The 14959-nt window shown below is 33.0% G+C and overlaps 1 protein-coding gene across 1 annotated transcript in view; it reads right to left on the bottom strand.

Moving 5' to 3' along the window:
• Positions 1 to 5846: 5846 nt before the first annotated feature.
• LOC134726310 (uncharacterized) overlaps positions 5847 to 14959 on the bottom strand; it is a 38457-nt gene continuing 29344 nt past the window's right edge. The window contains exons 8-10 of the mRNA XM_063590710.1: positions 11650 to 11763; positions 6225 to 6370; positions 5847 to 5861 (exon numbers count right to left, since the gene is read on the bottom strand). Coding sequence (XP_063446780.1) covers positions 5847 to 5861; positions 6225 to 6370; positions 11650 to 11763 — 275 coding nt within the window. The remainder of the gene's footprint in view (positions 5862 to 6224; positions 6371 to 11649; positions 11764 to 14959) is intronic.

Genomic DNA, 14959 nt, shown 5'->3' with positions numbered 1-14959 from the left:
TTTTATCAAGAAAATTAGAACGTACATGTATGTTTGTTTTCATTCAAAATCATGACTTTTGGAAATTGACCCTCCCCTTTTTTTCTTGGTCCTCTACGATCTAAAAATTGATTGAAAATTAGCCTGCGTTTTAATAAGACATGATGTGATCCATTTAATAAAAAGTATAGTACTGAATACTTGGTTATTCTTACATTTTTCTGTAATAATTAATGTGCAAAAATTTTTTTTTGATATACCCTGAAATAAGTCCCCTTTTAACCCCTTTTGGACACTTTTTCAAAAGTCTAACACCTCTTAAAATATTCTTCAGATATTACGCTTTAGATTTATAAAAAAAAATGCGGTACCCTGGGGTTTAACACAGAACTGAATTTTTGCCCTACCAGCTGATGGACTATGTCAATTTATGAATGTATGACACCGATTTCAGTGCATAAGAGTTTGAATAAATATACTAAAAATGCATTAAAAATTACATTGGGTCAAACTGATTTTGATATAGGTTAACTATAGTTTACTTAATAGACATCGCAAAAATATTTACCACTTACTTACAGTTTCTTTACCAAACATTTAATTGTGCTTTCTTCTTTTCATAGAATAATTAATTTCAAATTTTTTTAAACAATTATATAATAGGTGATTAAATTTAATGTTTGAATGTTACATGAACATATCTACTCAAAATAACAAACTTAAAAAAATGATTGATTGATCAGTGTTGTAACGCCACTTTCAACATATTTGTGCTATCTCGTGAGAGTAAGTTTGTCTTGGAGGAGGAAACCGTAATACCCGGACGAAACCATCGATCTTCGGTAGAAATACTGACAATCCTAGTCAAATGGATTAAGAGTTGAGCGAACCTGCCACTTGCAGGATACGAACTCAAAACCTCAGTGTTAACAGCAATATCAACAACAAGTTTTATTAAAATATTCCTAATTTATTGAAAGTAATTACAGCTTTAGGACAAATAACATGAACAAAAAAGAAGTCAGGCATTTATGATAAACATTGCACTTATAATGTGAGCCTGTATCACCTTTCAATATTTTTAAGGTTAGTAACAGAATGATGAGAGGGTTGACGGGGTATTTGTTGAGAACCTTTTAAATATTACTGGACAGAACGGATTACCGAGGTCATTCATTTTGACGATTTATTAAGGTTTGGTTGAAAATGCCACCCACTTGATAACAAATGAGTAATGATTAATTATAATTATAATATAGAACACTTAATGCTTGTGCAACCAGTAAATTTTAACAAATGAATATGAAAGCGATATACATAATGAAACTGAAATATTAACTAATTACAGAAAACTAAACCCAAGTTTATCACAAAATAGACACACATCCGAATCAGTTCAGGCGTCAACGTAATTAAAAAAAATGTGACGTCACATACGATGGCGAAAAGGCAGAAACGTTATGCCACATTTAAATTTATGAAATTTAGAAACAGCATGACGTCACATATGAAAAACTATCATTAAAATTAGAATTGATTTAGAACTAAATACTGATAATTCATTTAAACAAAATGCATATTGCAATACTTATTAATAGCAATTAACTGTAATATATATATATATATGTTCAGTTTGTTATGAATCCAACTTCAAACGTAAATAAACGTACAAAATTTAATATAATTAATAAAGAGGAGGTGATAAATTTTTCTATACGTCACACCTAAATATATAATAAGAAGACGTCAACACATTTGACAAAATCTGACGAGAATTACAAGTATAACATTAAACATGTAAACTAAATACATGAATTTGGGATAAACAAGTACAGAAACACGTCTTATAGTAATGCGAATTCACATTCAGCAAAACAGTCACAATCGGGAATAAGTCACGTTTGGTAATTAAAAGATTAGACGACATAGTGACAAACCACAATCTACCATGTGGTAAAAATGTCCTTAGCTAGTTTGGTTAAAGAGACATCATATGGATCCACCAATTCGTGATGGTGTCCATAAAATTTACGGAGTGTCAATTTTAATCTGTCCTCCTCATAACTTTGTTGGAGCAGTTTCTGCGTAAGGAGCACACTCCTGTATATGAAGTCCGTATAGTTTGAACAAGCACGTGAATAACGGATCAATTGTGATATGTAAACACCATACGAAGGGGCAGAGGGTATGTTACTGCTGAGAAATGGGAAATTGATAATTGGGAAGTCGAAATCGTCCCGTTTATCATAGATTTTTGTGTGAAGTCGTCCATCTACGTCAATATTGAGGAAAAGATCAAGGTATGAAGCAGTCCTTGTAGTATCAGTAGTATCCTTAATTTCAAGTTCACTGGGATATATGAGATGTAAGTATTGGCTGAAGTATGGGTTCTTCAATGATAAAACATCATCAATATATCGGAAAGTAAAATTAAAGAATCTAGCAAGGTGCTTTTTCTTTTTGTCTTTTAGAAGGTTCTGAATAAATTCTGCTTCATACGAATACAAAAACAAATCAGCCAGCAGGGGTGCACAATTAGTACCCATTGGAATACCGACTGTCTGTTGAAATATAAATCCTCCAATAAAAGTGGCAATCATTGCACTTAAAGCATCAATGTATGGTGCCTAGTACAGAAAAAAATCAACATACCTTTAATGGCATATACGTAAAAACTGGTTCCCTGAACTTCGGATGTCCCACAAGAGGTACTTCAGAACAGGCAAAATGTACCCTCTTTTTAAAAGGTCATGCTATTTGTTTAGTATTCAAAGTTAAATGTCAAAAAGTGGTATACAATGATAAACAGTCATTAAGCTCTCATTTGATACCAAAATTACCTAAACATTTTATACATTTTGACAGTTACACCCTTGTTTTGGAACTATTTTGTGCTACATATATATTACTTTCTGGTATGTGCTTTCTTACCGGGCTCGAATAAGTGGTGTTCATCTTAATGTAAAATACAAAGTTAGATTTGTTTGCAGGTTATCGTCAAGACAGATGTTAAATTCAGAAAATGTATATTTATTTATTGTTTCATCATTTTTTTTTGAGGGGGAGGGGAACTTATAACTTCATTTTTTTTTATTTTTTTTTTTTTTCACTTTCAACAATAACAATTGAAATACAAACAATAAACATCTCACCGCCGACTAGGGCCTTTTTAGTTGAAAGTCACATATTAGTGGTACAATATATGCATATTTAACAATATAGAATTGAGGTTAAACATATGTATATAAAACGTATTGATTAGAGGTAGAATGTATGCATGTTTACAATAAGTAACACTAAGGCCGTGTTCACACCAAACGCCGTGTAGAGTAAACATGTTTACAATTAGTTAAGTGTACAGCATAGTGGCATAAATGAGTCAACTTTTTTAATGGCGATTGGTGATGATTTTCGTTGTCCGACTTTTAAGAACGTCATTATCGATGTCGTGTAACGTAAAATCAATAACATGTGTTCAAAGGGGAATTACTCGAACTAAACTTTTTAAATACGGATTTTTAAACCGGAATCGTAGCGAAGTTTAGCCATTGTTGGTATCAACAAAAATGGCGAAGCACGAGAAAGAATTGTCAGACGACACCAAAAAGGCTATCATAAGTTTAATTGAAAGTGGTCATCGAGCAAGCAGTGTTGCGAAAAGCTTGGGAATAGCCAAATCAACAATTTCCAGGCTTTTGAAGCGTTGGCGGGTGCGTGGTAATACCAAAAATGTTCCTCGAAGCGGAAGGAGAAAAACTGTCACCAAACGGGCAGAAAACACTCTGTCATGGATAGTGAAAACGTCTCGCCGTTCAACCCTCAAGGATATCACCAAGGAATTTAACACTCGCACACCTGCTAAAGTGTCTAGACGAACTGTTCAACGAAAATTGCATGAACTAGGGTACACCAGACGATCTGTTCTAAAGAAAATTGGCATCAGGGTTGTTAATCAAAAGAAAAGAGTGGTTTATTGCAGGAGTAAACTTCATTGGACTGTGAACAATCAGTGGAAAAAAGTTATATTTACAGATGAGATGATGATGGTACATGACCTGACGGAACACTTAAAGTTTGGAGGAAGTCAAATGAAAAAATGTCTGGGATATGTTGCACAGCGACCGTCTACCAATCTTAAAATTATGGTCTGGGGATGTATAACATATTATGGAGTTGGTACTTTAGCTATGATAAATGGTAATATGAACTCTGTCAAGTATATAGAAACACTGGACGATAATTTATGGCAAGTTGTAACCAAACATTTTAGCAATGAACCGTTTCTTTTTCAAGATGATAATGCACCCTGTCATCGGTCAAGGGTTGTAGAAGAATGGAAAAGGCAAAACCAGATACCGCAACTAACCTGGCCTGCACAATCACCAGACTTGAGCCCAATCGAAAATGTATGGCTTCTGATGAAGAATAAAATAAAAAATAGACTTTATCTGGTTCGTAACGTTGAAGACCTTAAGTCTGAATTACTGCGTGCCTGGTTAGAAGTGCCATTATTTTATATTCAGGGACTTTATTCAAGCCTACCACGTCGTTGCAGACAAGTTCTTGTTCAGAAGGGTGGCATATCAAAATATTAAAAGTATAAAACTTGTTTTGTGAGGTAAGTTTTTATTCAAAGTTCATTCAACATTTTTGTTATTTTTGGCATCCATTAAAAAAGTTGACTCATTTATGGCACTATGCTGTAGTGTTCACTGGTTTCACATTACATTTGTTCACATCTATACACCTAGTTTCCCACTTGTAAACTATATGTCATTTAAATGTTCATTACGTAGAACTGAATTCAAATTTTTGGACAATTTTTCTAGCTGTAAGGAAACAACCATTTGACTTCAAAAGGGGGGTGGGGGTCGGAATGGAAATATTCCGATCCCCAATTTCATAAAATAAAATATGGTCATACAGATGATAAAAAAATATTCTGAATCAAAAGATTCACCATACATTATAGTGTTAAATATTGCAAAAAGTATTCGATCACCAGCATCGCAAAAAAAGGAATAAAAACGTACGCGCGAAAGAAATCTGACTCAGATAAAAAAAAAATAACCCTCCTCCTTTTTTTTAAAGTTAAGTGGTTGCTACTTTATGAAAGCCATTTTTATAATATGCAGTAGTTTGAATATACTTGATATGTCTCGATTACGTATTAGAAAACGTTAGCTGCAGCAGCACGCTTACAGCCGGAAAAAAAATTAGATATTAGGGATCACTACATTTTTATCTTTTCTGTTTGTTTCAAATGGTATTTCTTCTCCAAGAAGTATTTGTAAAACAATAGGGTAACGTTTTTTTATTTATTTTTAGGTGTTATTTAACGGATCCGAGATACTCGACAAACATCTCATTTACCCCACACCTTTTTTAGTCATGCATTTATGCGTAAATCGTTGTTTGAGTAAAGACCAGTGGCGAATATTTCTGTGTACGTCAAGTCGATTCAGGAAGACCTTTTCAAATGAATTAGACAGCAACTATTTACTTCATTTTTTAGGGAGGGAGCTGAGGGGGGGGGGGGAGTAGGGGGCGTGGGCTATTGTTTTTTTTTTAGGACAAATTTGGTGACAAGTCGTAATCAATTTAAGCATTATATATAGTGGCAGCTGAGGGTGAAACAAACAAAACAATTTCAGGGCCATAAAACTGGAAACATTTTTTGTTTCCAAAACAAAATCCATAGCTCACCACCCAACCCCCTTGCCTTTATGTTTCATACTCAACAATAATAGCCCCCCCCCCCCCCCCTCCCCCCGAAAATCAATTGGTTGCTGCCTTATGGGTTCGGCAATGATGCTGCTATGAATCTTGATCAGGGGTTAATAAAGTACATGTACGTTAATTTTTTCTTAACCAAAAAAAATCTGTAAATTAAGACAACAATTTCTGTAAAGAACTATACAAATAATTATCAAAAATATTAATTTTACTCAAAAATAGTTTCCTCCTTAAATATATACACGGTAAAACTAATGTCCTAAATGCCTAGTTTTGTGTACACTTAACCTACACAAGGCCTACATTGACTATCGACTGTGTGTAGATAAAACATGATTTAAACTACATGTAAACATTGAGTTTTATCAATGGGAACGCAATTGTGTTTAGTTTACGTGTGAGTTACACTAACACAACACCGAATTTAGGTCAATGTGAACGCGGCCTAAATGTATCATCCACCGTAAACTAATCATGAATAGATACGAAAATAGATAAATTGTACATACCGTATTATCATTAGTTATCAGCATAGGTAATGGATTGTTTTCATCTTTATAACTAATACTGAATAAATTTTTGTTTTCAAAACAGCTAGGTTCTATATAAACGGCCGTTGAAGTATTTCCCGAACCAACACCTACAACAAAGTTTGCTACAACAAATATAAACATATGTTAATGACATGATAACTATGGTTGACATGATTTGTCAATCTAAAAATGTATTACATTCGACACTCTGTACGTCTACCTCCCTTAACAATAACAAACGTTTAATCCTGCTGGAAATGTTACCACCTGTCCTAAGTCAGGAATCTGATGTACAGTAATTGTCGACTGTTTATGTAGTTCATACGTGTTTGTTTCTCGTTTTTATATAGATTAGACCGTTGGTTTTCCAGTTTGAATGGTTGTAAACTTGTAATTTTTGGGGCCCTTAATAGCTTGCTGTCGGTGTGAGCCAAGGCTTCGTGTTAAAGGCCATACCTTGACCTTTAATGGTTCACTTTTGTTACTTGGATGGAAAGTTGTCTCATTCGCACTCATACCACATGTTCCTATATCCATAATATACAAGTATTGTCTTTTGCTAAGGACAATATATGGTTTTATTGACTTTTAAAAACATGAAATTCATTGGGGTTAGCGGCCAAAGTAAATATCTGTATAATCAAATGTTTATTAAACTACGTATTAACCGAAACACCAGACAGTAATTGTTTTATTCCATACTCTTACAGAAAACAATGTATGATGACAAGTGTTTACCTTAGTTATAAACTGTTTATCAAACATTTTAACATAAATTAAAGTTTTATATCACAGGACGTTTAGCGTGGTGAACATCCTTTTTCCACAGATACATAGTCCCGAGAGTATCACAGCCCAGTAGTCAGCACTTCTATGTTAACATAAATATCAATGTTATGCTCATTTTTATAAAATTACTGTTTGCAAAAGTATGAATTATTCGAAATAATAAGAATTTTCTTATCCAAGGCAGAGATAACCTAATCCGTATTTTGCACAACCTTTTGGAAATTTGGGTCATCAATGCTCTTCAAATTTTTACTTGTTTGGTTTATAACTACATGTATATTAATCTGAGATTCACTTTTCACAATTTGTTGAATCTAAAATATGGGAAAACCACGTGATAATTTTACGCAGGTTCTCAGAATGAACTTTAAGTATGGACCTAAGATCATACTAGCATTGGACAAGGCTACGTTTCATATTTACTTATGTTTTTCATACGTAATGTGCATCACGGATATAATTTTGTTTAACAAATAAATTATGAGCCGATATTGTTTTAATTGGAGTAAAAAAAAAATTAAGAAAGTTGAATTTTTTTTTTTGAAAAGTTGAAAATAAGTAGTCTAAAAATGAAATACAATAATAATCACTAAAACACAAAAACCGAAGGGCTGTCGTCTGTGTAAACTTAAAATAGTGTTAAACAGGGTAAAATGCTCTTTATCAATTAAGAAGAAAAAAAACCTTCTGATCATTTCTGTTTGTTAAATTATTGAAGTATAATAGGATGGCATTTGGGCATCGCCTTTTGTATTTTTTTGTAGAGACATGATTCTATGTTTATACCAACTGATGGTGTTAATCAGTTATCCTTTTCTTTTTTAAATATTACGTGTATCATATGCATATCTATAAATTGTTGCATGTACGCAGCTTTTCAATTTTTGACCCAAAATACTGTAACAGTTCTGATACATTGTAGATGCAGATATCGACTGTTTTATTGCTTTTTTCCATTGTCACAAAGCAGTGAAACTAGTTCGAGGCGTTGCGAGGGTGACAATGTATACAAAATTGATGATAGGCGGGATCTGTTTTGATAGTTAACCAAATTTTGAGTAAATTCATATAAACAAAGAAGATCCTGTTTATTTTTTTGTCTCGAATTACTATAAAGCAGTTTTTAAATTTTCAGTTGAAAATGTTTAGAAGTCGGGAAGTTAACATTTTATAATTTAATTAAAAGAGTAGGGGCATTAAGGCCTAGTTTTGGCTTAAGAAAATAAAATGTTTGATAACCATTCCAAATTGGCACATAATGTTTAAAAATGCATCGGTTCAAGAAATATAAATGAAAAACTTCAAGATTTCTTTTTTTCTGTTTTGAGTTTCTTTGAAAATGTTTTAACTGGTACAAATTATTGTCTCTGGTCAAATTTTAAATGTTAAGATTAACGTCACTGAACTATGGGAGTGCGATATCTGTATTTCAGTGTAATAAGACATCATTGTTTTACATCATAGAAAAATTAATAATTTAGTACGCCAGTCGCGCGTTTCGTCTACATAAGACTCATCAGTGACGCTCATATCAAAATATTTATAAAGCCAAACAAGTATAAAGTTGAAGAGAATTGGGGATCCCAAATTCCAAACAGTTGTGCCAAATACGGCTAAGGTAATCTATGCCTGGGATAAGAAAATCCTTAGTTTTTCGAAAAAATCAAAGTTTTGTAAACAGGAAATTTATAAAAATGACCACATTGTTGATATTCATGTCAGCACTGAAGTGTTGACTACTTGGCTGGTGATACCCTGTCCCTAAGTCATGTCTCAAATTGCGTTAAAGTATATGCTTTGATACATTATGCCAGAGATTTCTCTCATAACTGCAATTTCATTGAACGAGAACGGAATATATTTCTTGCAAATGTTTTTCCATTGTCTGCGAGACAAATGCATTGGTGGGCACTATAAGTTCTTTTTATCGTGGTAGTGAATCCGCATCATTACGACTGTTTCATATATGTAATAGATACATATACACAGCTACTCTTTCATAGGTACTATTTCTGTACTAAAAATATGTAGTACTGGAAATTTACTTTTAATACTCAGTACTATTTTGTTACTTTAAAATTATTATAATATTTAGGTACCTGTATTTTACGGTACTTAATTTGTACTTGAAATTTAGGTACAGTAATAACAGATTGTTGGTTACTACCGTTCCATTTTTAGCATTTTGAAAGTTTTTCTTTTGCAAATCTCTTCAAATTATAATTTTCAAACATGGAATATTGTATTATTCCTGTACCAAAATACAAGTACCTCAATATTACAATAATTTTAAAGTAAAGAAATATTACAATAATTTTCAAGTAAAGAAATAGTACTAATATTAAAAGTAAAAAGTAAAATCACAAAAATACTGAACTTAGAGGAAAATCTATTCGGAAAGTCCATAATCATATTGCAAAATCAAAAAACAAAACGCATCAAAAATGCATCAAAAACGAATGGACAAAATTTCCAGTACTACATATTTTTAGTGCAGAAATAGTACCTATGCAAAATTAGCTGTGTAACTTATGCCAATATGACACTATATGTAGTTTTATAAAAGAGTGGCGAAAGATACCAGAGGGACATTCAAACTCATAGCTCAAAAATAAACTGACAACGTTGGCTAAAAAAGAAAAAGAAAAACCAACACACAATAGTACACAAGACACAACATACAAAACTTAAGACTTAGCAACACAAACCCCACAAAAAATTTGGGGTAATAGCATATACTGTTCCACATGTGACAACCGTCGTGTTGCTCGTGTTATAACAAACTTCATGCTATTATAATGTTCATGTTATTATAATGCTTCTGTCAATTACACGATACAAAATTTATATTATACATGTAATATGTTTACATGCTAACCCCGCCACATTATATGTGTATGTGCCTGTCCCAAGTCAGGCGCCTGTAATTTAGTGGTTGTCGTTTGTTTATGTGTTACATATTTGTTTTTCGTTCATTTTTTTAACATAAAAAAGGCCGTTATTTTCTCATTTAAATTGTTTTACATTGTCTTATCGGGGCCTTTTATAGCTGACTACGCGGTATGGGCTTTGCTTATTGTTGAAGGCCGTACGGTGACCTATGGGTTTTAATGTCTGTGTCTTTTTTTGGTCTTTTGTGGATATCTGTCTCATTGGCAAACCTACCACATCTTTTTATCGTGGTAGTGAATCCGCATCATTACGACTGTTTCATATAATTATGTAATAGATACATATACACAGCTACTCTTTCATAGGTACTATTTCTGTACTAAAAATATGTAGTACTGGAAATTTACTTTTAATACTCAGTACTATTTTGTTACTTTAAAATTATTATAATATTTAGGTACCTGTATTTTACGGTACTTCATTTGTACTTGAAATTTAGGTACAGTAATAACAGATTGTTGGTTACTACCGTTACATTTTTAGCATTTTGAAAGTTTTTCTTTTGCAAATCTCTTCAAATTATAATTTTCAAACATGGAATGTTGTATTATTCCTGTACTAAAATACAAGTACCTCAATATTACAATAATTTTAAAGTAAAAAAATATTACAATAATTTTCAAGTAAAGAAATAGTACTAATATTAAAAGTAAAAAGTAAAATCACAAAAATACTGAACTTAGAGGAAAATCTATTCGGAAAGTCCATAATCATATTGCAAAATCAAAAAACAAAACGCATCAAAAATGCATCAAAAACGAATGGACAAAATTTCCAGTACTACATATTTTTAGTGCAGAAATAGTACCTATGCAAAATTAGCTGTGTAGCTTATGCCAATATGACACTATATGTAGTTTCATAAAAGAGTGGCGAAAGATACCAGAGGGACATTCAAACTCATAGCTCAAAAATAAACTGACAACGTTGGCTAAAAAAAGAAAAAGAAAAACCAACACACAATAGTACACAAGGCACAACATACAAAACTTAAGACTTAGCAACACAAACCCCACAAAAAATTTGGGGTAATAGCAGTTACTGTTCCACATGTGGCAACCGTCGTGTTGCTCATGTTATAACAAACTTCATGCTATTATAATGTTCATGTTATTATAATGCTTCTGTCAATTACACGATACAAAATTTATATTATACATGTAATATGTTTACATGCTAACCCCGCCACATTATATGTGTATGTGCCTGTCCCAAGTCAGTCGCCTGTAATTTAGTGGTCGTCGTTTGTTTATGTGTTACATATTTGTTTTTCGTTCATTTTTTTAACATAAATAAGGCCGTTATTTTCTCGTTTAAATTGTTTTACATTGTCTTATCGGGGCCTTTTATAGCTGACTACGCGGTATGGGCTTAGCTTATTGTTGAAGGCCGTACGGTGACCTATGGGTTTTTGAATGTCTGTGTCATTTTTTGGTCTTTTGTGGATATCTGTCTCATTGGCAAACCTACCACATCTTTTTTATATTGTCTAAAACACTCAAATCTAAAAATCTGAAGTCAAGGATGTCTAAATACAAAGAAATGTTAGGAGTTTTCTGACAAATATAATTTGAGTGTTTGCATGATAACTAGTTCCGTGTATATCTTGATTGACTTTTTTACATATAAAGAATAATTAAAAGTGTGTTTATATATATACATGTAGTATAAATATTGATATCACAGAACTGTCCTTCCATTCCACTTCCTGTACATTTGCATTCTGGTCCTCTGTCTGATGCACCTGCACATGGTAACATTCCACATGCTGGTTCTACAAAGAAATGTGAATGTCAATGGATACATTTACATATTTAACTGAACATTTCAGCTATATAAAATATATCACAGGGTACTTTTTAACTTTTTTGAATTCCAGTTTCAATGATGAGTCTTTTGTAGACGAAACGCGCATCAGGCGTAATTACAGAATTTTAATCTGGTCTCAATGATGAGTTTATATAATTTTTTTTACAGTAAGTTAGATTGAAATTTAGAAATACGTAGATACTGTTGTCAATCATTTAAAGTACAAACCTTTACAGTAATTTCTACAACTTTGCGTAATGTATATTCTTTATTTTTCTTTTTAGTGTTAAATTTTTAAATGAACTGTAAAAATAACTGTTTGATTATTTCTTTTACACTATACAGTTATATATATATATATTGGTGTCACGATATCACAGTAGCATGGGTTCGAATCCCGGCGAGGGAAGAACCAAAAATTTGCGAAGGCAAATTTACAGATCTAACATTGTTGCGTTGATGTTTAGACGAGTTGTATATACATTATGTACACAGCCATGTATCACCATCATTGATGGGGATCCGATGGACACATCTGTTGTAGGGTTGTCACTGACTCAGACGTACTTATGAATATAATTATTTTCTGTGACTGTATCTTACATTAATTTGTAGGATCCTTTACTATAGATAATTTAGCTGATCTGTAACAATAACATCTTCATGCCTTATATATCATGTACTGTAGTACGCCGCTAGATTAAAACTGACGAGGAAAGGTAACATATGCCCACCGAAAGCTCTTTTATTGAGAGCCCAGGTGGTCGTGTGGTCTAGCGGGACGGCTGCAGTGCAGGCGATTTGGTGTCACGATATCACAGTAGCATGGGTTCGAATCCCGGCGAGGGAAGAACCAAAAATTTGCGAAGGCAAATTTACAGATCTAACATTGTTGCGTTGATGTTTAGACGAGTTGTATATACATTATGTACACAGCCATGTATCACCATCATTGATGGGGATCCGATGGACACATCTGTTGTAGGGTTGTCACTGACTCAGACGTACTTATGAATATAATTATTTTCTGTGACTGTATCTTACATTAATTTGTAGGATCCTTTACTATAGATAATTTAGCTGATCTGTAACAATAACATCTTCATGCCTTATATATCATGTACTGTAGTACGCCGCTAGATTAAAACTGACGAGGAAAGGTAACATATGCCCACCGAAAGCTCTTTTATTGAGAGCCCAGGTGGTCGTGTGGTCTAGCGGGACGGCTGGCGATTTGGTGTCACGATATCACAGTAGCATGGGTTCGAATCCCGGCGAGGGAAGAACCAAAAATTTGCGAAGGCAAATTTACAGATCTAACATTGTTGCGTTGATGTTTAGACGAGTTGTATATACATTATGTACACAGCCATGTATCACCATCATTGATGGGGATCCGATGGACACATCTGTTGTAGGGTTGTCACTGACTCAGACGTACTTATGAATATAATTATTTTCTGTGACTGTATCTTACATTAATTTGTAGGATCCTTTACTATAGATAATTTAGCTGATCTGTAACAATAACATCTTCATGCCTTATATATCATGTACTGTAGTACGCCGCTAGATTAAAACTGACGAGGAAAGGTAACATATGCCCACCGAAAGCTCTTTTATTGAGAGCCCAGGTGGTCGTGTGGTCTAGCGGGACGGCTGCAGTGCAGGCGATTTGGTGTCACGATATCACAGTAGCATGGGTTCGAATCCCGGCGAGGGAAGAACCAAAAATTTGCGAAGGCAAATTTACAGATCTAACATTGTTGCGTTGATGTTTAGACGAGTTGTATATATATATATATATATATATGACGTTAACTCGGAAGATCTGTAAAATGCTGATTTATGATTAGAGTCTACGTATTCGTTATGTCCAACTTGTAACAAAGAGCTTGGTGATTATTGTCAGGAACGAGTTCCACAAAAAAAACTTACAACTAAAATTGGTCGTAAGAGACTTACGATCATCTTTAGTCATAATCTTTTTTTTGGTGAAACTGACTTTTTGAAATATTCGTGCGTTACAATTTCCGAAAAATCATTACTTTCAAAGGTCAAGAACGGATCATGTTTCATTTTTAAAATGTCAGCATTTTTGTATATTATTTCTTTTAAATATTAAAAAAAATTATGCAAACAAGAAAAACTTTAAGAGCCTGGATGAACATTCACTCAAGCAGATTAAAATATTAAGTTAAAAGACCACTTTCGAGTTAATTCCTTCTCCGGAAAAAGTCATCAAGAATGCGTGCCTTTCAACTATTAAGTTAATTGACGACAATTTCTTTCTAAAATACTTTTTCAAAAAAGTTCTAGTGAAAATGATAGAAATGAGTGAAAACCAAAAATGTGTATTTATTCATACGTTAATAACCTAAAACCAATCAAATCTATCAAAGAGGGTTTTAGCATCATTAATTGGCTGTAATCAAGATTATTGCTAATTTAAATGTCAATCATAACAAATCATACAGTTGACTAAAATTCTGCCATCTGCAAAAATACAAACTTAACCTGTTCTTATTAATGAATGTAGTCAATATTATGTTAAATAACACAGTTTTAAAACATTTTCAAAAATGAAAAATAATAAACAATATGGCTTCATACTGTAGGGAGGAATTCAAGGATCGACACTTTGATATTTCGATAGCTATTATACCGTCTTGGTGGTCCCGTAGTTAAGTGCTCGCCAGGAGTGCTTCAGGTCGTGGGTCCACTCCCAGACTAGTTCAAACCAAAGCATTATCTTTGGCAATTGCTGCTTCCCTGCTAAGCACGTGACAATAAGAACTTGGGACAAAAAAGGGTTGGATCGAATTTAGAAATTGAGTAGGATGACATGATTTTTTGTGAATTGTTACCCTGCGAACTAGCACAATAATAACTGTCTGTTGAGGGCAATAAATTATATATACGTGGTACAAGATGTCATTTATAAATCACATGTGTGTTCACTTTTTTTTCTTCTTTTTTCAGTGTTACATTATTTTATTTGACTTTTATATTTGTTAGAGATAGATACGTTATCCCGGCCTCGTTAACGTTAGTATAAAGCATTGCAGTGATAAGGTTAGTACTTGTAAGTGCACATAATAATATTTTAGCCAATGACATATATGCAACTTAATAAAAATAAGATAACATAATATATTTTC

The sequence above is a fragment of the Mytilus trossulus genome, chromosome 7 (assembly GCF_036588685.1).
Source record: "Mytilus trossulus isolate FHL-02 chromosome 7, PNRI_Mtr1.1.1.hap1, whole genome shotgun sequence".
NCBI classification, from domain to species: domain Eukaryota; kingdom Metazoa; phylum Mollusca; class Bivalvia; order Mytilida; family Mytilidae; genus Mytilus; species Mytilus trossulus.
This window is presented reverse-complemented; position numbering and strand designations above follow the sequence as displayed.